Source organism: Pristis pectinata, chromosome 8 (genome assembly GCF_009764475.1).
Source record: "Pristis pectinata isolate sPriPec2 chromosome 8, sPriPec2.1.pri, whole genome shotgun sequence".
Taxonomy (NCBI): domain Eukaryota; kingdom Metazoa; phylum Chordata; class Chondrichthyes; order Rhinopristiformes; family Pristidae; genus Pristis; species Pristis pectinata.
This window is the reverse complement of record NC_067412.1, coordinates 51,409,591-51,435,437: the sequence shown is the minus strand read 5'-3', so window position 1 is coordinate 51,435,437 and position 25,847 is coordinate 51,409,591. Positions and strand designations below refer to the sequence as shown.

The window sequence follows — 25,847 nt, the reverse complement described above, 5'->3', positions numbered from 1 at the left end:
GAGCCTGCTCTGTCATTAGTCGAGACATGGCTGATCATGTCTTGGCCTCAACAGTACTTTTCCTCTCTCTCCTTGATCCCCTTGTAAGTTAAATATCTGTAAGTTTTTGTTTTAAATATATTCAATGATTCTGCCTCCACAGCTCTCCGGGTAGAGAATTACAGGATCCTCCTCATCTCCACTTGTATTCTGAAGCTATGTTCTCTAGTTCTAGATACTCCCACTAAGGGAAACATCCTGTCAACATCCACATTGACAAACCATCTCAGAACCTGCCATGTTTCTATAAGGTCATCTCTCATTCTTCCATATTCCACTGTGCATTTGCACAGCCTGCTCAGTTTGACTTCACATGTCAACCTCTTCATCCTAGGAATCAACAATGAAATTTCTCTGCCCTGCTTCCAATGCAAACACATTCTTTCATAGATATGGAGCCCAAAACTATATGTTGTGCTCCAGGCACCCTGTAAAGTTGCATTTTTATCCCTTGCAATTAAGGGCAATGTTTCATTACTGTTATTATTTATTGTGCCTGCGTGCCAACTTCTTGTGGCTCATGTACTGGGAACCTTTGTCCTGCAACATTTTGTAAACTTGCTTGGTTTAAAAAAAATAACTTGTTTCTTCGTTCTTCCCTCCAAGGTGAATAACCTCAATTTTTCTCCCATCACATTCAATATGCCAATTTCTTGCCCACTTTCTTAATGTTATCTTTGTGCTGTCATAGGCTCCTTGTGTCCATTTCACAATTTGCCAACGGACCTATCTTTGTGCCATCAGCAAATTTGGCTACATTACACTCAATCCCTTCATCCAAGTATCAGTATAGATTACAAGTAATTGAGGCCCCAACACTAATTCCTGTGGTATTCCACCAGTTGTTGATTTCCAATTTGAACTTTATTCTATTTTCTGTTAGTTAGCCACTCCCTCCTCCAAGTCGATATATTACCCCAAACCCCATGTGCTCTTGTGCAGTAACTTTATGTGGCACCTTACTGAATTCTTTCTGGAATGGGCAATAAATTGGCAGATTGAAATATGTGAGGTGATGCATTTTGGCTAGCATATAAGCAATGAACACGAAGACCCTAGCAATTACTATAGAACAAAGGGAACTTGATGTACATGTCCAAGGATCCCTGAAGACAGCAGCACAAGTAGTTAAATTGGTTAAAACATTGAATTAAACAAACATGGAAATTATGCTACAATTAGATAAAACGTTAGTAAGGCCACAACTGGAGTACTGTGATGCATTTCTGGTCACTACATTGCTGGAAGCATGTGATTTGCACAGGAGAGGGTGCTGAAGAGGTATATGATGAGGTTGCCTGAGATGAAGCAGTTCAGTTATGAGGAAAGACTGAATTGGTTGGGTTTATTTTCCTTGGAGCAGAGAAGTCTGAGGGGTATGCAGAATTGTGATTTTGTACCTGATATGGGGTGGGGTAGATAGTGAGAAACTTATCCCCTTGGGAGGGGAGTCTATAAAGCCAGAGAGCATAGGTTTAAGGAGTAGGAAATTGAAAGGGAATTTGAGGAAGAATATTTTTCACTCACACAGTAGTTGAATTCTGGAGTACACTGACAGACTGGGAGGTGCAGGCAGTTCTCTCCCAACATTTTAAGAAATATTCAGAAACACCATTGGTTTAGAAATCTTCTGGTGAGTGCTGGAACATAGGATTAGTATATATAAACAAGATATCTTTATTAGTCACATGTACATCGAAACACACAGTGAAATGCATCTTTTGCGTGGAGTGATCTGGGGGCAGTCTGCAAGTGTCACCACTCTTCCGGCGCCAACGTAGCATGCCCACAACCTAACCTGTACGTGTTTGGAATGTGGGAGGAAACCGGAGCACCTGGAGGAAACACATGCAGTCATGGGGAGAACATACAAACTCCTGACAGACAGCAGCCGGAATTGATCCCAGGTTGCTGGCACTGTAATAGCATTACGCTAACTGCTACGCTACTGTGTCTGATGGCTGTCACAGACATAGTGGACCTTCTATAAAACCAGTAAATGCTGAAGTGCTCAGTAGACCAGGCAGCATCTCTGGAGAATGATAGAGTTAACGTTTCAGGTTGATGAACTTTCATCACTTCTGGAGGGTGTTATTTTGTGGGAGGGAAATGGTGGTGGGCTTATTCTTTATCAGAGGTAAGGCCTAAAGATAAATCATTTACTCTGGCTTTAAGACCGTGCTTTCCTGGGATTGGCCAAATGACAGGCGTGCTTGAGGTTCTCTGAACTGGAGTGTTGCACGGGGAATATGTTTTCCCGTGTAGCCCTGAAGATTATGCCATGTTGGGATTGCAAGACCCACATAAATAGGTAGTGTCCGGTCAACTTTCTAAGCGACATGAATGGAGATGTGAGTTACTTCAGCCATGGAAAACATATGCTTAAAAAACATGTAATTGAATTCCAGGTGGATGTTTTACACAGATTTATTTCAGAGAGTCTTAACTCAGAGTTAAGATACTTTTCAAATTAATGGTGCAATTTAGAGGAAATTGAGTATCTCCACTTGACTCTTTGGGAATGACAACACAAATTATATCCACCATTCCACCCCCTGGAGACATAGACAGAAGTCAGGTATGATGGTGGCACAGTGGTTTACAGGACTAATACTCCAGAGTTCAAATCCTAGCACATCAGCTGTGGAGGAAAGTTAAATTCAATTGAGAATTGCGAATTTGGAAAAATGAGAACAATGGGGTTCAGTAATGATGACTATGTGGATGTAAGAAGTAAGAGCAGGAAAAACACCCTTTGGTTCCTTTTGATTGCTGTTCACCATTCAAACAAGACCATGTCTTCTACCTCAAACACCATTCCTTTTCAGTCCCCATATTGTCAATTCCATTAAAATCTCTCTATCCCTGTTTTAAACATAATCATTGGCTTAGCCTCCACAGCCCTCCAGGTTAGACAATTCAAAAGATTCACCACGCTCTGAAGAACTTGCAACTTATTTCATTCCTTAGTACCCTATCCCTTATTCTGAGATTTTGAACTGTAATTGTAGACTCCTTATCTGGAAGAAATATTCTCCCAACATGTACCTTATTGAGTGCTTAAGGAATTCTGTACATTTCCATGCAATCACCTCTTTTCTCAACTATGTAAAAAAAGTTCTCACCTGCTCAAATTCTTCTCCTTGTAGCAGACCCACTATCTAAGGAATCAGTCTGGTGAATCTTCGCTATGTTCCCTCAAAAATAATTTTTTTTAGGTAAGGAGACCAAAATTGAACATCGTGCAAATATTGTCTCACCAATGTCCTATATATTTGTAGTAAAACATCTTTACTCTTGCATTCAAATCCTCTGGCAAGACAGGCTAATATTCCACTTACCTTACTAATTATTGCACCTGCATATTAAATTTCAGTGTACAAGGACGTACTTTGGACATCATTTCTTAATCGCTCATTTAAAAATACTCAACATTTCTGGTTTTTCCATTAAAATGAGTAAACTCACATTTTTACCACTTGGTTTTCTATCTTTCAAGTTGTTACCCAGTCACTTAGCTCCTCAATATTCTGGTGAAGGTGCCCCTAAAATACTTCTGATGAAGAAACAAAATTTCTAAGTCAGGGTGGTATGCGACTTGGAAGGAACATACAGGTGGTGATGTTCGCATTTACCTAAAGCCCTTGTTTTTCTTGATGTTGGAGATCGTGTTGCTCTTCAGGGAGCCCAGTGAAGAATCACCAGACTGGTTCTTGGGAAGGCGTATCTGTCATATGAGAAATGGAATATGCCTGGCTTCTGTCCTCGAGAATATAGAATAATGCTGTCATTGAAGCATACAAAATTCTTTTGAGCGTTCAGTGGTGTAGATGTGGATGGATGAAAGATCTTTGATCTGAAATACTAACTCTTTCTCTTTCCATAGATACTACCCAACCTGCTGAGTATTTCTAACATTTTCTGTTTTTTTAAGTTTTAGATTTGGGAGGTATTTAATCTGTAAAAGTTGTATAGAGCAAGAGGACATTCTGTCAAAATAATGGGTAGTCCAATTCGGACTAAAACGGGGGGAAATTTCTTCTTGCGGAGGGTGGTGAATCTTTGGAATTCTCAACCTCGAGGGTCGTGGGGATTGGTCACTGTGTTCAAAACAGATTGATGGATTGCTGGATGTTAGAGCAAGTGGGGCATTGTGGTGATAGGGTAGGAAAATGGCGTTGAGGTGGATGGTCAGCCACAGTTTTGTTGAATGACAAACCAAGTCAAGTGGTTTACTCCTGCTCCAATTTTACATGTTACTGTGGAAGGACTGCATCATTTCAAAATGCAGCAAGGGCAGTTAAAAAAACAAATGTTGACCTTGCCAACGATGCCCTGAAAAATAAATAAATAAATTTGGTCATCTTTTACCCTCATTCTGATTAAAAACAATTTAATTTAAAAAGAAATAGCTTGGGAATATACTTATGGATAAATTGGTTGAGGGCAAGGTAACTCTCACCCTTGGAAGTATATGAAGAGCATTTAAACATTTCAAATGAGGTGACATGATGGAGTTCGGAAGGATGGGGGGCGGGGGGGAATCTCCTTGAAACCTACCAGATACTGAAAGGCCTGGACAGAGTGGACATAGAGAGGATGTTTCCATTAGTAGGAGGGCCAAGAATTCGAGGGCATAGCCTCAGAATAAAGGGACGTCCCTTTAAAACTGAGACAAAGATGAATTTCTTCAGCCAGAAGGTGGTGAATCTGTTGTCACAGAAGGCTATGGGGACCAAGTCACTGGGTGTATTTAAGGTAGAGATTGATAGGTTCTTGATTGGTAAGGGGGTTGAGGATTATGGGGAGAGTGGCGGAGCCAGACTCGATAGGCTGAATGGCCTAATTCTGCTCCTGTATCTCGTATGGATGCAAGTGGTGGCTCAGTACAGGAGTTGAGTCAGTGGTTCATGGAGGGAAAACTTGTTAAGTGATGGGGGTGGTGGTAAGAGGTGTGGTGGTATCAAAGTCTTGAATGCACAGCTACAGCAAGTGCACCTCCTGGATGATACCTCTCTGCTATTCTTCCCACTGCTTCCTAACTAAAAGGGTGAAAAAAAGAAGCAGGCATTTGAAAAAGGAACCATAGAAAAAAAAGGGTGAGGAAAAGAATAGGGCATAATCAAATGAAGGTAGCAGGCATAAATTGAGAGAGTGAGAATGTTCTCAGACATTGTGTTATATTAGTGTAGTTTAGCTTTGCAACAGTAAACAAAGCTTCAGTGCATTTATTTTTAGATTTTAACCTGAACGGCAGTTTTATCAGGTGACAGAACATGAGTAAAATCACCTGAGGATTATATATATTAGACTGAATTATTGACTAGAGACTTGCACCCATGACTAATGTCAATTTAGGCAAGCAACTTTTGACAGTTGTGGCCTTGACTTGAACGGATACCATAGCTTAATTAAATTATTAAAGTGTGGCGGTTGCTACCGCGGAATAAAACAAGACTCACTCGGAGGATTGCCAAACAGAACTGGTTTATTTCCCGCCTTGCGCGGGCCCTTTAAGGGAGAAAACTCCCGCCCAAAAAAACGGCAATGACGTAAGTCCTACGTCATCAGGACTTTCCCGCGCGTGGGTTCTCCCCGTCGCTCGGAAAGACGAGGCCCGCCGCCATCTTGGGCCTCGTCGCTCTGACACCGCGCGACCCGACTGCCGAGCCGGTTCGCCCGACTAGATGGTGAGTCGCCACACAACCCCCCCCCAGAACCGGCGAGACAGTCCCCAAGGTCCGTGGGCTGTGCCAGCTGCCGCTTAGGGGGCGGCCTCTGCGTCGCGGCGTGGCAACCTCGACAGGCTGTTGCAGATCCAAATGGGCCGGTTTGAGGCGGTCCGCCGTGAAAAACCTGTTCCCTGCCTCCAATGTCCAAAATAAAAGTGGATCCGTTATTCCGTATGGACTCGGAACGGTCCCTCATATGGTCGTTGCAATGGCGCCCAAGGTGTGCCCCTGCGAACGAAAACAAACTTACAGTCCCGTAGATCCTTGGGCTGGCAGGATGGGCTTGACCGTGCCATGAGGTGGGAATCGGGGCCAAGGCGCCAAGCTTCTCGCGCAGTCTTTGTAGGACTGCTGGGGGTTGTTCCCCTTGGTCCCGAAGGGCAGGTATGAAATCCCCGGGGACAACTAGTGGCGCCCCGTATACAAGCTCAGCTGACGAAGTGCGGAGGTCTTCTTTGGGGGCAGTGCGTATGCCGAGCAGGACCCAAGGCAGCTCGTCAACCCAGTAGGACCCTTCAGGCGGGCCATCAAGGCCGATTTTAGATGGCGGTGAAACGTTCCACCAACCCGTTTGATTGAGGATGGTAGGCCTTGGTGGTGTGCAGCTGCGTCCCTAGCAGGTTCGCTAATGCAGCCCAGAGACTGGAAATGAATTGGGTGCCTCTGTCTGAGAGTGATGTGGGCCGGAACGCCAAAACGTGAGACCCAAGTTGTGAGCAGCGCTCGGGCCGCAGGAATCAGTTGTGATGTCAGTCAGGGGGGTTTGCCTCAGGCCACCTCATGAAACCGGTCTATGATAGTAAGGAGGTACCGGGCTCCTCTTGAAACCGGCAGAGGGCCACGAGGTCGACGTGTATGTGGTCGAACCTCCTACAGGTAGGCTCGAACTGCTGTGGTGGGACCTTGGTGTGTCGCTGGATTTTTGACGTCTGGCAGTGCGGACAAGTCCTGGCCCACTCACTGACCTGTTTGCGCAGGCCATGCCAGACAAACTTGCTGGCGACCAGTCGGACAGTAGATCTGATGGACGGGTGCGCCAACCCATGTACCGAGTCAAAAACGCGGTCTCCGCCAGGCTGCAGGGACTATAGGGCGGGGCTGACCAGTCGCAACGTCGCAAAGTAGGGTCGCTGACCTGGACCAACCAAGAAATCTCGGGAGCTGTAGACCCGAGACTGCGGTTCTGTAGCTGGGCAGTCGTCGTCGGCTTGCTAAGTGCGTCAGCCAGGGCCGTGTAGTCGACACCCAGGATAGGTTTGTGATGGTTGGTCTGGAAAGTGCATCAGCCAACAACCTTATTCCTTTCCGGAGACATGTTTGGATGTCAGTTGTGAACTCGGAAAGGTAGGATAATTGTCTCTGCTGACGAGCTGACCAGGGATTCGGAGACTTGGAGAAGGCAAAGGACCAGAGGCTTATGATCGGTGAAAGCGGTGAAAGGCCTGCCTTCTAGAAGTATCGGAAATTGCCGGACCGCCAGATACAGCGCTAGAAGTTCCGATCAAAAGCGCTGTACTATCAGTTCGGGCGGTCTAGGTGTTTGCTGAAAAATGCCAAGGGTTGCCATCGGCCTTCGAGTAGCTGTTCCAGTACCCCCACCCACCGAGTGTGGAACGCGTCTACAGTGAGGGCAGTCGGGACGTCAGTCCTGGGGTGTAACCAGCACGTGGCGTCTGCCAGGGCGTCTTTGGCCTTAACGAAAGCAGCCGCAGCCTCGTCAGTCCTAGATGATGTCCTTGCCCTTACCAGCCAGCAGCGAGAACAGAGGGCGCATGATACGGGCTGCTGCAGGATGAAACAATGGTAAAAGTTGACCATCCAAGGAATTCCTGTAGGCCTTTGACTGTGTCGGGGCGGGCCAAAATGGCGGATAGCATCCACCTTGGCGGGTAGGGGATCGTTGCCCCGTCGCTGGTGATTTTGTGGCCGAGGAAATCGATAGAGTCAAGTCCGAATTGGCACTTGGACGGGTTGATCGTGAGGCCCGAAAATCGCGGAGGCGGGAATACAGCTGGCGGATGGTGGGAAAGGTGTTCCTGGCGGCTACGGCTGGCGATCAGTATGTCGTCCAAGTAAATGAACACGAAGTCCAGGTCTCGCCTACCGCGTCCATCAGCCGCTGGAAGGTCTGCGCGGCGTTCTTAAGGGCCGAACGGCATCCGAAGGAATTCGAACAGGCGAATGGGGTGATATCGCAGTTTTGGGGACGTCATCGGATGGACCGGGATTTGGTGGTATCCCCTAACGAGGTCCACTTTGGAAAAGATGCGGGCCCTGTGTAAGTTCGCTGCGAAGTCCTGGATGTGAGGGATGGGATACCTGTCCGGGGGTGGTGGCGTCATTCAGCCTCGGTAGTCGCCGCAGGCCTCCACCCTCCGGTGGCTTTGGGGACCATGTGCAGGGGGAGGCCCAGGGGCTGTTCTGACCTGCGAACAATCCCCAGCTCCTCCATGTGACGGAACTCTTCCTTTGCCAGGCGGAGCTTGTCTGGAGGTAATCGTCTGTGCTCGGGCATGAAGGGGTGGCCCCTGTGGTAATGATGTGGTGTCGTACCCGTGTGTGGGCCTAGAATTTGTAAAACGAAGGTGCCAAAATCGATGGGAATTCGGCTAGGAGCTTGGCGAAATCGTCGCCAGAAAGGGAAATGGAGTCCAGGCGCGGGGCTGGTGGGCTGATTTCTCCCAGGGGATAGGTCCGGAGAGTGCTAGAGTGAACTAACCGCTTCCTTTGCAAGTCGACTAACAGGTTGTGGGCCCGAAGGAAATCGGCTCCTAGGAGTGGTCGGGCGACGGTGGCAAGGGTAAAGGTCCAGGTAAAATGGCTGCCGCCAAAGTGTAATTGAAGGCTACGGGTGCCGAAAGACCGTATCGTTGTACCGTTGGCGGCATTGAGTAGAGGACCTGGTGGCCTGTCACGAGTGTCGCGGCCTGTCGGGGGCAAAATACTGACCTCCGCTCCAGTTTCAACGAGGAAACGCCGTCCAGATTTCTTGTCCTGAATGAAGAGGAGGCTCTGTCGGCGGCCAGCCGCCGTAGCCATCAGCAGCGGCTGGCCCTGGCGTTTCCCTGAAACTTGCAGGGTGGGTGGCATCGATGGGCCTCCACACCCCACCTCTGATGGTAGAAGCACAGCTGGTCACCCGTGTCGTCGTCTGCGTTCCTGGGGCATGGCTGCTCGGTTGCTGGGGCCGGGTGAGGCGGGCGTTGGGCTTGCGGCCTGGTGATTTGACTGACGGACGAACCGCTCTCGCGCTTGGCCTTCCACAGGACATCTGCCCGGGTGGCCACCTCACGGGGGTTGCTGAAGTCGGCGTCAGCTAACAACAAGTGGATGTCATCGGGGAGCTGTTCGAGGAAGGCCTGTTCGAACATCAGGCATGGCTTGTGTCCCTCGGCCAATGCCAGCATCTCATTCATTAGGGCGGATGGGGATCTGTCCCCCAGGCCATCCAGATGAAGCAGGCGGGCGGCGCGCTCACGACGGGAGAGGCCGAAGGTCCGGATCAAAAGGTCTTTGAAAGCCGGGTACTTATCTTCCTCCGGAGGCGACTGGATGAAGTCTCCAACCTGGGCGGCTGTCTCCTGGTCCAGAGAGCTAACCACATGGTAGTACTTCGTGGAGTCGGAGGTGATCTGCCGAAGGTGGAATTGCGCTTCGGCCTGGTCAAACCAGACGCTGGGCCGAAGTGTCCAAAAGGTGGGCAGCTTGAGGGCCACTGCGTTGGCTGCTGCGCTGTCGTCCATTTTGCGGGTCCAAAAGCCGTTTGGACCGTCGGGGTCACCAGTGTGGCGGTTGCTACCGCGGAATAAAACAAGACTCACTTGGAGGATTGCCAAACAGAACTGGTTTATTTTCCCGCCTTGCGCGGGCCCTTTAAGGGAGAAAACTCCCGCCCAAAAAACCGGCAATGACGTAAGTCCTACATCATCAGGACTTTCCCGCGCGCGGGTTCTCCCCGTCGCTCGGAAAGACGAGGCCCGCCGCCATCTTGGGCCTCGTCGCTCCGACACCGCGCGACCCGACTGCCGAGCCGGTTCGCCCGACTAGACGGTGAGTCGCCACAAAAGGGCATTTAACGATTTCTGTTGTTGATTTTCTTAATCTCACTGAATGTTTTTAATTATGTAGCAGTTTAATGTTTTTAAATTTATTTTTGATTTTCTAGAATTTTTATATTATTTAAATCAATTTCCATGATTTTTAGATGTCTCTGATTATTAAAGACATTGAAAACAGCGTAACAGCCTTTGAATACACAAACTGTTAAAAGTGTTCAGGGCATAAGGGCTCAGAATACGATATCAATAGGCTTGGTTGCCATTCATGAGATGGCACAGGAACTGAGGCCCTGAGTTTATTGGGAGCTTGGGCATGGGAAGTGAGCAACTGCTGTGGATTGGATTAAGCCCATTAATGTACATGGTGAACAGGGCCTCGGGAACATTACCCATCACATCTCTGCAAAAAGAGAAGGAACACTTCATTTTGCATTTTGTCATCATCCTCACAATCAGTGAAAGGATGCACCCTAAGTATTAAGTTACTTTAAATGCTTTCCAGTATTTACCATTTTATTTCAGACACTGATAGTAAATGCAGTCTGTATAAATCATTTGTGTTGAGCTGTTCTGGAGCATGGAGGTACTCTCAAATCCACTCTTTAATTTGATGGATTGTATTTTAGAACATGATTAATGTTTGGGATGCAGCTGTACTCATGAATTCATACCCTGTTGCAAATTGCACTATTTAGGAAATGAACATCACTGGTTTCTGCCACTATGTTGGATATTTTGTTCTTTTTCCCATTTGACAGGATTTGACACTAATATTTAATATTACTGTTCTGTGCGAATTTGGCTGCAGCATTTCCTCCATAGCAATGGTGACTGAAGTTCGAACGTACTTTAGATTTGCAGTCATTTGGCATAGAAATATCCCTTTCAACTCACTGAGTCCATGCTGACTGTCAAGCACCTGTATACACTAATCCCATTTTTAAAATTATGCACCCCACATTCCCAAATTGTACCATTCTCCTACATGCCAGGGGCATTTTACAGTGACCAATTAATCTACCTACCCTTGTGTCTTTAGGATGTGGAAGGAAACTGGAGCACCCGGAGGATATAGAGTGATTTGAGCTGTTCTGAAAGGGATATGAATGCAAGTCTTTCTCTCTAATGATCACCCACTAAAGCAAGATGATGCCTGTTCACAATTGACATTGATGTTTGGCTAGAAGAACAATCCGAAGTCCAAGTATATAATCACCTTCTCTGCTAATAGCACTGAAAAATAGATTATTTGATTATTAACCTTATTGTTCTGTGAGGTCCTGTAGTATACAAATCAGTTACCATGTCTGCCTATGTTACAACAGCAACGCGACACTCTTTAAAATGAGATAGTTCAGTGATTGTGAAAGGCTTTGGCACATGTTATAGTTGTGCTCAGCACCATAATTGCAGGCTTTATTGTGATTAAATGTATCCTAAGGTTTGTTTATTTATTTTCTGTGCTGATATCTTGTTTAAAACTTAGAGCTCTTAAAAGATCCACGTGTACCCATGACTGTGTGAATGTACAAGTTGTACCAGTAAATTAGAAACATTTTTATTTTGGATCATGTTACTAGTTCTGCTGCCTTAATTTTGAAATATAGGGCTAGAAATTCACCTGTGTGGTGTCAGAATAAGCAGGTGAAAATAACATTAACCGATTTTGTGCACATTTCTGGGAGTGTTTATGCATTACACAATGTATTGAGTTTTTGGTTCAAAATTTTTATTACCCTGGTTCTCCTTTTACTGTTGTTTGGCTCATCCAGATGATATCAGTCAATAATGGTATAATGCCCAATATTTCAGTGAGAATTTGCACCTCGCTGGTCTTAGTAGTGACTGGCACTGTTCACTGCTAGAACTAACTTTTAGTAATACTGGAGGTTCAAACTGAATGTTATTTCGTTTGAGACAGGTGGGATGTAACCTGCAAAACGTTCTTCAAGCAGATTGATCCAAACTGTGATCCTAGTCACCACACACCTGAGCTTCAGCAGGTTCCCCCTTGTATTTTAGGGGCCTGTAATGTTTGAAGAAATTCTGCAAAATAAGTAGTTCCATGTTTGTTGGGTGAGTACTGAGTGAAAAACATGAGGAAGACATATGAGAATAATGTGGAAGCAATTTCAAATTGATACTTCCAGTAAGAGCAAAGTCTGTTCAAGCTACTCATCTGCAATGTAGCCATCACATTTGAAAACCTCGAGTTCAAGCCTGCACTGCTTTCAAAGCCACAGTCAAGTATCAGAAACTTTGCCTTGAGATCCCCACAGGATGCTTCTGCTAAACATGCTTCATATGATGTTTTGTTGTCCACTGCAGAAGGAAAAAGAAAACTCTACTGTTACGGTTGGGAATAATTACATTGCAAGCATTTATAAAGCATACTTGTGCTTTTACAGATACTTCCCTTGCGACTTTGAGATATGTGGATTTTTCACATGGAAGCAGTTTTCTAGATGCAGTGTTCTTTAGAAGCCTGCGCAGGTTCCTCTGTCACCCCACTCCTGCCATAGTAGCATATGCTCGTTCCTAGTTGGCAACACCTGGTAATTTTAAGGGCTGCTTCCTGAGATTAGAAAGATGCTGTTAACATCAGAAATTTGATCTCTAATCCCCATTTTCCCCAAACAGATTGGTATTACGTGAGGGTGCCTCATTACCATGTTTTGGAGTTGCTGCTAATGAATTTTGTGATTTTTTAAAAAAATATATTTCAAAGATATAACTATTCAAAACACTTGGGGAGATTACTAAGTACATTTTAAATGTGGGAAAAATGGTGAATTTCCAGACCCTGAAGTCCATTTTACATGCAGTGAGAATGAGCTGCATCATGCAATGTACTAAAACATATGATGCCAGGATAGCAATGAGCTTAAAGCCAGTTACCTGCATTGTGATGTCGTAGCTTAGCAACAGAAAATGTGACTTGCTGTGCTCCTTAAATTGTAGCAAGTTTTTAACTTTATCTACATATATTTTATATATATATAAATCTCTCTCTCTCTCTCTCTCTCTCTCTCTCTCTCTCTCTATTATATATATTATACACACACATACACACACACACATATATATATATATATACACCAAATATATGAAACAAGTTGTCATTCAATAGCTGTGCAAGTCTGACCACATTTATACAAATCTGTTAAGATATTTCCTTCATGTTAGAAATAGCTGGTAGTTCTCTGGAGTGAGTATCCAACTGTTTAGCTTTTTGGAGGAGAATTACAGTGGTAAAATGCAGATGGCATCTTTCCCACAAGATTTTAATTTTCATTATGTAATTACATCCTAATTCTAGGCACTACACTTTGGGATGGATGCTAAGACCTTGGAGAGGCTACAAATGAAATAAAAAGGGATGAGGAAGGGCACTGGTAACGTGGGGAGACTAGAGAAGCTGGGATTGCTTTTTGTTGGTATAGAGAAGATTTGATTGTTTTCATAAAGTAGATAACGAAAAACTTTCCACCGTCAGGTGGGTCAATAACTCAAGGATACGTGAGATAGTTTTGAAAAGAACCGGGATAGGGTTGTGAAGAGAAATGTTTTTCAGCTGCAATTAATATCTGGAATACACTCTCTGAAAGAGTAATGGATGCAGTTTCAATAACTATTTTGAAAGAAAGTTGATACATCTTTGAAAAAGAATTTCACAATGACCCGAGTAAAGAGGAGGAGAGTTGGATAACTCTGGAAGTGCTAATATGGACATAGTGGACTGAATTACCTTGTTCTGTTTAGTGAGGGTCTACAAAGGTGTCAGTGTTGCTCAATGGTACCGTATTTACCTCTCGTATTAATTACCATTCCACGACAATCATATAAGCTAAGACTCTTGCAGTACTGAGAGACTGCTGTATTGTTTAAGGTATTAGCTTCCCAATGAAACCTTGAGCCAAAGATCAGTCTGCCTTCTCAAGTACACACAAAAGATTTCATCAGTTTATTTCTGGCTGACATTTATGCTCCTCATCCAACAAGATTATCTGGTTTCTTGTTTGTGGGATCTTGCTGTACACTACTGCATTTTCCTAAATTGTAGCAGTTAGTATACTTCAGCAGTACTCGGTTGTCTACGGAGTCCTTTGGAATGCACTGGGATTTTGAAAGGTGGTATTGGTGTCCTTTAATATCTAAACTTGGGGAATGGATTGGGGCTTGCTGTGGTCAACACCTTTGATTGGACAGTGATATACTGTATATTCTGAGTAAGAACTGGAGTGTATCTGCTCATTAACAGATATTGAATAGAACCTTGCCGTTCATTGACCGTATCATGATCAAAGATAGCTTTCAGTCTTACTGAGAGGTTTGCCAGTATTAGCAAGGAACAAACTAGGGGTTGGCTAATCTTTGCAATCTAATTTAAATGGGATATAATCTGAGGATTTCATTCCCAGTGGTGACCTTGCCTATAACCCGTGGATTGGAATATCAGTTTTATAACTTTACCTTTGATCATGTGTTGCCCATTGACAAAATTTATGCAAAAGGAGCTAAGACAAAAAAAAATTGAATTTCTGGCCTTTTATTGCCAGTGACCCAAGTCTCAATTCATCATTCTTTAACAAATGTCTGTTATTGTTTAAGACTTTGGGTTGTGATGCCCAGGAAGACCATTGGCAAACTCTGGTGGATTTAGCTCCTAATTTATCTTATGCCTTCAGAAGTGCTCAATCGACATTGAAAGGGGTAATAAATTACTCTGATTTTTCGAAAGTGTTTGGAAAAAGGTGGCATACTATTGTCTTTTGCAATTACTAGTAAATTACCTTGATCTTGGCAAGATCACAAGACAAAGGAGCAGAAGTAGGCCATTTGGCCCATTGAGTATGCTCCATGAGCTAACCTAAACTATTCCTATCCAGCCCCAATTTCTGGCCTTTTTCCCATATCCCTTGATACCTTGACTAATTAGATATCTATCAATCTCCTCCTTAAACACTCCCAATGATCGGGTTTCCACAGCTGTATGTGGCAAAGAATTCCATAAATCCATGACCCTCTGGCTAAAGAAATTTCTCCAAGTATTGCTCTGACCTTCTCAAAGGGTAGACATCAGCAAAAAACAAGGTATCTCCCTAGCCTTACAAGAATCAGGATAATGTTTGTTTAGGTCCTTGGATGGATAGAGGATGGGATTGAGGTATTGGAGGAGTATAAAGTATCACACTGATTTCATTGAAAGCCAATACTAATCAGAATCAGATTTATGATCACTGACATGAAATTTGTTGTTTTGCAGCAGTATAGTGCAAAAATATAAAATTATTTATTAATTTTTGTAGTTTATAATAGTGCAAAAAAAAGGAATATCAAGGTAGTGTTCATAGGTTTCATGGACTGTTCAAAAATCTAATGGCGGAGGGGAAGAAACTGTTCCTGAATCGTTGCGTGTGCATCTTCAGGCTCCTGTACCTCCTCCCCAATGGTAGTAACGTGAAAATGTACAACCATTTGTTACAATTAATTAATCTAGTTATAAAATAACAGTCTTCCGGGTATCTCCACAAAATAAGATTGAAATCATTGTATACCTTTGCCATAAATCTCTTAAGATACTTTCCGAGAAAATCAGTCCCATTTTCTTTCATTTTAAATTGGATCCACAGTTTCAAAAAGGAATTGTCCTACATGTGTGAAATAAGCCATTTACCACATTCTTTTAAATTAGAGTTATTTAATTCACTGTGAGCTTATAATATGTCAAACTATGATATTGTAATGCTAACCAGTCTTTTTGTAAATTGCTTGTAACTCAGCCACTCTTGGCTTATTGACCACCAGGTAAGCTTTTGGAACTGGTTTAATTATAATTTTTTCATTTACGATAACAATCTACTCTTGCATAAGGAATGAACTCTGAAATAGAGCTGTTTATTTAGTGCAAGTGGACACTATTTGCAATTTGTCCCCGAAGATAAGGAAAGTTAGCATATTTTCTTTAAGACAATTGAAACTTGAAGAGGGATAAGGATTGAGAATTGTTTAGTTAGGTGCTGTTAGCATTGAAACTGAGGCAAGGTGTGAAAGGCAAGAGTTAATGGGGTTGATTTTGACTTTTGGGCGATCAACAGGCGGAACACACCAGGAGCTCACCCATACCCACAGAGAAGAGGCAGCCACGATTTTCAGGCACCGGCCTCATTAACATCGGGCCAGCAAGTTGTGGGGCACCAAGCGGGCATCCTGATGCAGTTCGCAGGATTAAGGCTGGCCAATATCGGACCACCTCAACTGCCATCAAGGTATGTGTGGGTGAGGCTGGGTTCTCAGGGCAGCAGTAGCCCGATTTATTTTGTGAGATCTTCAGAGGAGATCTGTCTCTTCTTAAATTATGTCCATGAAGTTCAAATTGAATGATTGCCATGCTGCTGAGTTAAATATATTTGGAGACATGATACATTATGGTTTTGCTGCCTAGTTACTCAGGATCATGCCTGGATTTTCCATTCTCAGCCTTCTGTTCAATGTACATGAGATACACTGGTAGAAAATGGGTAGAAGTCCCTTTCATTTGGACTTTTGACCACTTTGCTCGAAATTAGGATTCAGAGCAATGGAAGCTTGTGGCATCCCAAGTCCCCATTGCATGTCAGCAGCAAACTCATTTTACTATTCATTCTGTGATGTGAAGTTTCTGCCCCTATTTCCTGAATATGTGAAATGTTGATTCCAAAGGATGTTCATGCGAGGTGGTCATCCAAAGCCACTGGGTAACCAGCTGATCTAAGGGAGATGTGCAAGATAATTATATCAAAAGTTTCCATTTCTTTATTTTCCTTTATATAAAAAAAAAGTCTCCAGTTCCTGTTGTCCTGCTTTTATCTGGTAGCCTTGCACTATTATCGAGATCACCAAATTTGCCTAAGTGAATGGTATTAATTGAGAATAAATGGAAGATCAATTAAGGGATGTAAAGTTGGTGGTCTGGGGTTATCCATGAGATCCCCACATCTTTACTTGCAGATAAAAGGTGAGCAGATCTCCATGAAGGTTGAATAGCATATTTGATGATATCACGAAGATGCATGTACATTTGACAAACCTGGTAGTCAGGCTTTAAATGGATATTTTTTCTGTGTGACATTGACTCTGGATACAAGAGTTTTCATTGTTGTTATGTTTTTATATCACATATGGTATCAATCAATGAATATAGTTTCATAGAATATAAAGGAGATACATTAATTCATAATTGGACTGTAAACTTAGTTTGTTGAAATAGGGTAGATTGAAGTGGATCTGTAATATGACTAAATTTATCTTATGAAACTTGACTGAACTGAACCTGTTATAATCAGTGTCTTCATTTGATTTTGTAAATTAGCTAAATGACTTTCTAGTACCTTGCTTCTTCAAATGAAAGTTTGTAACAACTTATATTCTGTTACTTTTTTTTAAACGATAGCGCATTATATATCAATAGTCTCGGACAAAAGACAGTTTGCAGAAGGAAACAGCAGAGTTTAGATCAGGGATCAAATAATTGAGTTATAATTTTGCATTTTTTTCAGTGTGCTCTGGGGCAATATGCCTAAAGTCTATGCAGTTTTGTAGGAAATGCAGAAAATTGGTTGAGATTGTTTTCTTTATCATACTTCATTGTTTAAAGATAAATGATGGATATGCTTTGAAAAATACTTGCATTTATGTATGTCAACTGCCAATTGATGTGACTATTTTTATATGGACCAGCATGGTGGTATTTTGCATGCAGTGAGATTTCATATTGACTTCTGTGTTGCTGATCTGGTTTGGGATATGAACATTGGTCACTATGTCAAGAGGACTCTTTTGACCTCTCATCTGAATGACAGCACCTTAAGCAACGTTTTGCAATAGTGGGGAAGGATAACTCTCACCGAAGTGAGCAAATTCGTAAGAAACTTTAAATGGGCTGCACTAGCAGTATAATTCACAACTAATTCCACTGAAAATTTTGAATTACACGGGTTTTGTGGCCAACTTATAATGATTTATGGGGCTAATGCAATATGAATTATACTTCTAATGCACTGGTTTATTCCTGCTACTTGGAGTTTTTGTTGCCGCTTGTTCCTTTGGAAGGATTTAAACTGATGTATGTCAATTCTGCAGTGATTGACAGATTAGTTATCCATGAAAACTAATGCCTTGGTTTAATTTGAGCAAGTAATGCAAAGTGGTGCATGGTGGTAAACAACTGGGGATCGAGAGTGTCAAGCTTCAGCAATTTAATAGGGGGTCCCTTAGGTTCATCTATTGTTGATTGCAGCAGACTTAAACAAGTTCAGCAGGTCTCAGGGCGGACGCAACGTATCAGCCAAACAGAGTGATTTGAAAACTTTTTTAAAAGACAGTTGCAACATAAAATATGTTGTATTGTAACATTATAGGATTGTAACATTATCCTCATTATAGGAAGGATGTGGAGGCTTTGGAGAGGGTGCAGAGGAGATTTACCAGGATGCTGCCTGGATTGGAGATGCTGCCATGTCTTATGAGGATAGGTTGAGTGAGCTAGGGCTTTTCTCTTTGGAGCGAAGAAGGATGAGGGGTGACTTGATAGAGGTGTATAAGATGGTAAGAGGCATAGGTTGAGTGGACGGTCAGTCTTTTTGCCAAGGTGAGAATGGCTAACATGAGTGGACATAATTTTAAGGTGATTGGAGAAAGGTATGGGGGGGGGGTGGGGGGGATGTCAGAGGTAAGTTTTTTTACACAGAGTGGTGGGTGCGTGGAATGCACTGCCAGTAGAGTTTGTGGGGGCAGATACATTAGGGACATTTAAGAGACTCTTAGGTCGACACATGAATGATAGAGAAATGGAGGGCTATGTGGGAGGGAAGGGTTAGATAGATCTTATAGTAGGATAAAATGTCGGCACAACATTGTGGGCCGAAGGGCCTGTACTGTGCTGTAATGTTCCGTGTAATTTGAGAAGTGATAATGTTATTTTATAGTTTAATAGTTATGCTGTTGGTATTGTTGTATACCATTTTATTTGTGTTTGCTACATCAGTTATTATCTTCAGTTTCTCCTTTGATAGCATTGAATGGAATGAACATATAAAGGTAACATTTAAAGTTAACTTCTAATTGACTGCTGTGACATTAAGTTTATTTGTAGTTTCTAAAGGAAGTGCTTCCTTTTTTTTGTTTTTTAAATTAAGGTGGTACAAATGTGGCCTACTACTGTGGTTTGATGGAAGAAAGTAGGCTTCAGAGGGCAGTTAAGCAATTACCACATAAAAGTGGAAGTGGAATGCTGTAGTAAGCAGACTAGCAAGGAAGGCAAGTCTCCTTCCTTAAATTGGGTTTATGAACTGGTTAGGCTTTCAGTGACAATCTGACAGTTTCAAGGTCACTTTGTCATTAACAGTTTTCTTTAAAAAAACAAATCAAATTCTGGTATTGTTTAGGTAACATGTGAACTGATATTCTCTGGATAGTTAGTCTGGGCCTCAGGATTCTCAGCCAGTAATATGACTGCTGCAGGACCATATCCGATTACTCCCAGCTCATTTGAAAGGCAGAGAAGTTTGTAACTGGCAATGGCAGATGAAGCATTTATCGCAATCACCAGATAATTGGGAAGTATACGGACAACAGTTATCTGAAGTGTTTGAATGTATTCTGTTGAAAGGTTATGGACACTAACTCTCTCTCTCTCTTTCTACAGATGATACCTGACCTGGGTATTTTCACTATTTTTTCTTTTTATTATCTTAATTAATTGTCCAGTCATGTTATTGCCATCGCAGACTTTGCCATTGCCAAATTTTTGTTCAGTACCATTGAATAGCTGATCTACTGCTTTGACGTTGAATACTCGGGGTCCATACCAACTCAGTGTGGATCAACAAGTAGGACCCTACTTAGTGTAGTGATTTTAATTGATTACATTCCTTGCATTTTTAGTAAAGGGTACAGAATTATTGACCCAGAATCCTAGCTGATTGACTTGACAGTTTAGTGATCACGGACTTGTATTTCAGATGTCAAGAATTTGTGTACTTGAGTTTGTATGAAGAGGAATAAAATAGGAGATTATGTTCAAACTTTGAACATCACTGTGTAAAGGAGTGGCTCAGGTCTCAGCTGGTGAATTATGATGATTCTGGTCACATCGCAGTTCAGAAAAGATTTATAAAGAGGGTGCAAGATTTATTTACCTCTATGTTCTAAGGATTGAGAAACCTTAATTATGAGGAGAGCTTGAAGGAATTTGAAAAATGTTCTTTGGAAAAGGGAAGTGTGAGATGACTTGAGGTTTTTAAGTTGATGAAAAGTTTCTTTATGTAGAAAGAGAAACACTGTTCCCGTGATTGACTGAGTTAATAAAAAATAGTGATAATCATAGTTAATAACCAGTGGTTATAATCATTTGAAAATTAAATCAACACAGCGGAATTAGTCAAATAATGAAGCCGAGCACTTTCCCCATTGCTTTCAAACTTTGAGGAAGAGTCATATAGAGGTGTGTGTGATAGTAAAAGTTTGAAAGCGTGAATCCAGAAAATGACTTTGAAAGTAGGATAAGGAGAGACGTAACCAAATCGGCTAAAGGCGAAATTAAGATTGATTGGGAAGCTTTTCATGTAAAGTTTGATTATATGGAATAGTACTTTGATGTAAAAGTGGTAATGGGAAATAAAACTTGAAATTGACAAATTGAGTTACGAATGGGATGGGGAAGATCAGGGTCTTTATGAATGGTGAGCCAAGATGGGTCCATGGCCTTCCTTTTGCAATACTTATGACCAAGAAATGTGGGAATGAGCTTCAATGGTTTTCTTAACTCCGAAATATTCTGAAATGGAGTACTCTATATCAAGGTTTGTGCCTTTGAGGATTCCTCTGTGGTTAATATTAGCCTGCAAAAGGAATATTTGCTATGGATGTCCAGCTGTTGAGAACACCAAAACATTCAGTCTTAAGCCTACCAAAACATTAAATGAAAAGTGAAGCCACTAATGTTGTACACACACAACTGATTAGCCTTTTCGCCCAAAGATTTTAATTTCAGGGAAATCTCAGCTCAGATTTGAAAACTAAAAGCCAATGGCAATAATTGTGCACAAGAGGGAAAGAGCACCAGAGGGAGGGAGCAACATGGAAACATTGATTGAAAGGAAGAAACAAGAAAGAGTTGGTGAGAATATACGAATATAAATCATAGAAAATAACAAATGAAAAGAAAAAAATGAGATTAGGAATTAAAATCGATGGGGTAAAATCTGAAATGAAAATAATTAGAATTGACAACAAGAGAATGGAAAAAGTATAATCTAGATTTTATATTGGCAGTATGGCATGAAAAAAACTAGCTTGATGGACCAGATTTCTGAACGTATATACAGTGAGAATATTAAAGAATGTACTGATGTGTCTTTGTTAAAATTTGTGGTTGTCACTTGATATATAATATATTAGCTTGTTCTTAACCTTTCCAGATTTGGTCCTTATCTGCAATGTCTCCTGTGACTGTCTTAGTAGCTGCTTAGAAGCTTGTGCACTTCTTCGTTTTTACACTGGGGTCTGGTTCAGACTATAAGTTCAGACCAAATAATCACAGTATTGTTGCCATGCAAATGGTACATATCAACATTTGCCAACCAAGTAACAATTTCATGTCAAGTGTATATTGATGTACACCCACTACATTAAAGTTCCAGATCTAACCTCAATTTTCTCTATTGTGACAGAGGTGCTGGTGGTGAGAAAATGGATAACTCTCCACTCAGAGGGGATCTAATGGCAACAGGACTCCACGAGAGGTATGTACTGTGTATGTAGATGCATATCACTCAGTAAACATTTGGTTGTGATTTGAAAGTAATTTATTCACAGTTGTGTTTTACTGTCCCTTTAATTACTTTTTTTTTAGTTATAATGTCCATCTATCACAGTTACCTTATGTAACAGCTGCTGTTATGTATTCATTAATGAAACACTTGATTTAGGGCATCTTCCTTATGGGGGAACTAACCTATGAGGAACCAGTCTTGAATGTCCACACATCAGTACTTGGGTCACTGTTATTGGTTAGATTAGATCAGAATTTGGAACAAGGAACAGCTAGATGACTTTGCCAGGCTTTTGGTAAACATTTGGAGCTCTTAACAAAAGATACACTCAAAACAGTAGGTTTCATTTTTCCTTGATTAGAATCCATACATAATGCCACACAGTGTGCAATTAGTTCACCGTTGGCACCAGTAAATAACTTGCTCTTAAAGGGAATTGGTACTTGGACGTAATGTATGAACTGGAGTCATGGAATGTGCATATCAACCTTGGTTACATATGAAAAAATTAGCAGAACAAAGAAAAGATGTAACATTTATAAGGTACAATGTGTGTCCTCAGAATACTTGAACATATCATCACTTTCAAATATACTTAAACATGGCAACTAATATCACATACCAAAATGGTAATGAGGTGTATAATAAATTAATCTGTTATATATAATCTCTACAATGGTAAATCATTCAGTATAGGAAAACTGATGAGATTCCATCTTTATTGATGTTTATTGTCAATTTACATTTTTAGTCTCTTCCTGAAGATAATTTACTCCTTTTTAACTAGGAAAGTTTTCAACAGGGAAGTGTACTTCTCTAGATTGACACTAGCTGTGCCAAGATAGGATAGCCAAAACTTCAAAGCGCAGAGGGAGACCATCTGATCTATTTTGTGCCCATGTCCACAGAGGAAGAGCTATTCACTCCACTTCCCAGCTCTTGGATCATTCAGGCTTGTGGGTTATGGGACATTACGTACTTATCCAAGTACTTTTTAAATGTTAAGAGGGCTTTGTGTTCATCACTATCAGGCTAGCATGTTGTAAATCCTTACCTCTAAAGTACTTACCCCTCTCATACTTGAATGTGGTGAGGATTCAAATTAGCATGAACTGATTCTCTGCAGTATTTTTGGTGAAACAAATTGAACTCAACTGTCCTCTAATCGCTCTGCCAGCTAACTTAAATTTATGCTTGTCTTCGCTCCTAGTCATTTCTCTGCTAAGGTCTTTTCTGTTAACTCCATCTATGCCTGTCTTTTTGTATACCTCAATTCACTTTCATATCTGCCTCACTGTAAGAACAAACAACCCCACCCTTGCCAGATTTTCTTGAAATAAAGTTTGCCAACACTCGCAAGATCCTCTTAAATCTCCTCTTTCCTTTCTCGAGTGCCTCCCCATAATAAGCTGTTATATAATTCTTGTTTAATGCAGTTTTAGGGTAAGCTGTTTTATTCTTTTATTTTTTCCCTCAGCCATTAAAGGAAAGTATCCTGAATGTCATTTTCATCACTTTACTAAACTAGTAGGTTTTGTCTTTTCCTTCAGGGGCCTGTGGATTGCATTTCAAAAGTCCCTTCCTTCCTCTTTGCTGCAATTGTAAGCCACTGTAATCTGTGCTTGTAAACTGCACTCTGCTAATGTAAACTTTGTCTTATTATTCTTGAAAATATGCAAAAAGATCTGTAAGGCCTTTAATATACTAAATGTGATATTTTGTGTAAAGGCATATTACTTAAATGGCGAGACACTGGAGCTCAGGAGTGCAGTGGAATCAGAGTCTGAATATTTTTGAAACATTGACAGATTTTTGATTATCAAGGGGGTGGAAAAATTACCATGGGTAGATGGGAATGCACAGTTGAGATTATAAACAGAATGACCATGATCTTATTGATATATTTTAAACTAAATAAGTTCATTCAAACTTGAGAGGAATCAATGTGTAGATGGCAATTCTGTGACAGTTACATTTAATGAACATGTACTACATGTTGAACTTTGGAAGTTTTATATTTCTGTATTTATAGACCAGTGATCAACTGCCACGCATAACATATACATATAAAAATAATCTCAGGCAAGCTTTAGTAAGAAGTCATAGAGTATCACAGCACAGAAACAGGCCCTTTGGCCCATCTAGTCTATGCCGACCTGATCTTCTGCCTAGCCCCATCTACGTGTACTCAGACCGTATCCCTCCAAACCCCTCCCATCCATGTACCTATCCAAACTTCTCTTAAATGTTACGATTGAACCCGCATCTACCACTTCTGCTGGCGGCTCATTCCACACTCACACCAGCCTCTGAGTGAAGAAGTTTCCCCTCAGATTCCCCTTATGTATTTCACCTTTCACCCTAAACCTGTTCTCTAGTTCTAGTCTCACCCGACCTTGGGAAAAGTAAAATATTAAAGGCTCTCAGCTGTCTGGGAGAAAAAGATTAGTCTAATCTCAGCCTTAAATGAGCAATACCTGGTATTTTAAACAGTGAAGCCCAGTTCTGGGTTCTCCCACAACATGAAACATTGTCTCCACATCCACCTTATTGAAACCCCATTGGTCTTCAACGTTTTCTCATAAGACAACCTGCCCATTCTAGGTATTAGTCTAGTAAACCTTCTCTGAACTGTTCTCCTTCCGAAATGTTGACTATTTATTTCCCTCCATATATGCTGCCTGACCTGCTAAGTTCCTCTAGCGTTTTGGGTCTGTTGCTCCAGATTCCAGCATTTGCAGAATCTCTTGTGTCTTATGTTCCTAGGTTATGAATGGTTTCTGTTTTTACAAACATCCGTAAGCTGATTTTGTTCATAAATTGAAAAATACCCAAGATCGCTCTATATGGTAACCATAGCCACAACATCGTAATAAATGGCATCAAAAGCACATAAGACTGATATGAAAGAACAATTACTAAAAGTGGAGAGAAAGGAAACTAGTTCTCCCATTTGCAGGAATGAATGTATGTATGTACATCGGACTTTCGAATGATAACATTATGGGAGCTCACTTGTTTGTACAGGTGTCCATAAGTCAGGCATTTGTGACCCAGGGGTGGCCTTTACTCTATCTGTGATCTCAGAAGTGATCTAATTATCAAAAGCAGAACCTCTTACTTTTGTATTCAGTTCCCCAAGCAACAAGCAATAATATTCTGGTGTTTTTCCCTATGTACTTGCCGCACCCATCCCTCTGTAGCCCAGCACTCCATGTTCTCTCACTTTTTAGATAATTTTTCCTGCAAAGGGTACAAGTTCATGTTTTCCCACATTATACTTCATTTGCAAGATCTTTCCCCATTCACTTAACCTAAATTCCTTTATAGCCTCCTCATGTATTCTTAATAATTTACTTTCCTACTACCTTTGTGCCATTGGCAAATTTAGCTGGGTAACTTCATCCAAATCATAGATATAAATTGTATAAAGCTGACACTGCAGCACCAGTTTCTGTGGCACTCAGCTTCTTGCATCTTGCCAACCAGAGAAAAAAGAAACATTTGTGTCTACTTTCTGTGCTGGTGACATATTAATTAGATCAGATCTTAGCATTAAAAGGTGTTTTGGCCTCTTGAACGTTACATAAATAGTCATCATTATCAATTGATGTTGTGAAGAATATTTGAGCATACTCCTTTGAAATGTCCAGTAAATTTTCTTCTGTTTAAGCCCTTTGGAAATACCAGCAAAACATTTTTAAGACTTGAGCCAGTTCCAAAGCAGTTTAAAGCCAATTAAGTCCTTTTTGAAACATAGTCATTGTTGTAATGTTGTCACCCAATTTGCTCACGGCACAAACAGTAGATGGTCCTCGAGAAAGTAATGTTGAACTGCCTTCTTGACCTGCTATGATCTATGGAAGTTTCTTGATTTAGACCGAACAACTATGAAGAACTGGAAATATATTTCTAGATCATAATGATACAGATCCACCCTAGGATTCCATTCCTGTGAACTCCTCATACCCAGACAATTTGCAATTGGAAATGTGGCCATAAACTGAGATCCCACACAGAAGATGCCTGCAGCTCTGCAAGAGCTGGCAAATTCAGCCAGTCTCCCAAACGCTTGCTCGTATGTATGGCCTGCACGTGAGTTATGCATTTGTAAATTGGGGAGGAACTGGATGTGACTTGGAGGACATCTTGTACATGCTGACCTTATCCTTTTCAATGGTAGATGACACGGGTTCTGGGAGGTA

The 25,847-nt window shown here is 41.7% G+C and overlaps 1 protein-coding gene across 3 annotated transcripts in view; it reads left to right on the top strand.

Annotated features, from left to right (window-relative positions):
• The window catches only part of klhl13 (kelch-like family member 13), a 177,674-nt gene that overhangs the window by 24,503 nt on the left and 127,324 nt on the right, over window positions 1–25,847 (top strand). For 2 of the 3 annotated variants that reach the window (XM_052022020.1, XM_052022021.1), the window contains exons 2-3: window positions 15,928–16,098; window positions 21,541–21,612. In XM_052022020.1, the coding sequence (XP_051877980.1) occupies window positions 16,043–16,098; window positions 21,541–21,612 (128 nt within the window). In that variant the 5' untranslated portion in view covers window positions 15,928–16,042. The remainder of the gene's footprint in view (window positions 1–15,927; window positions 16,099–21,540; window positions 21,613–25,847) is intronic. The other variant, XM_052022019.1, reaches the window with a different exon arrangement.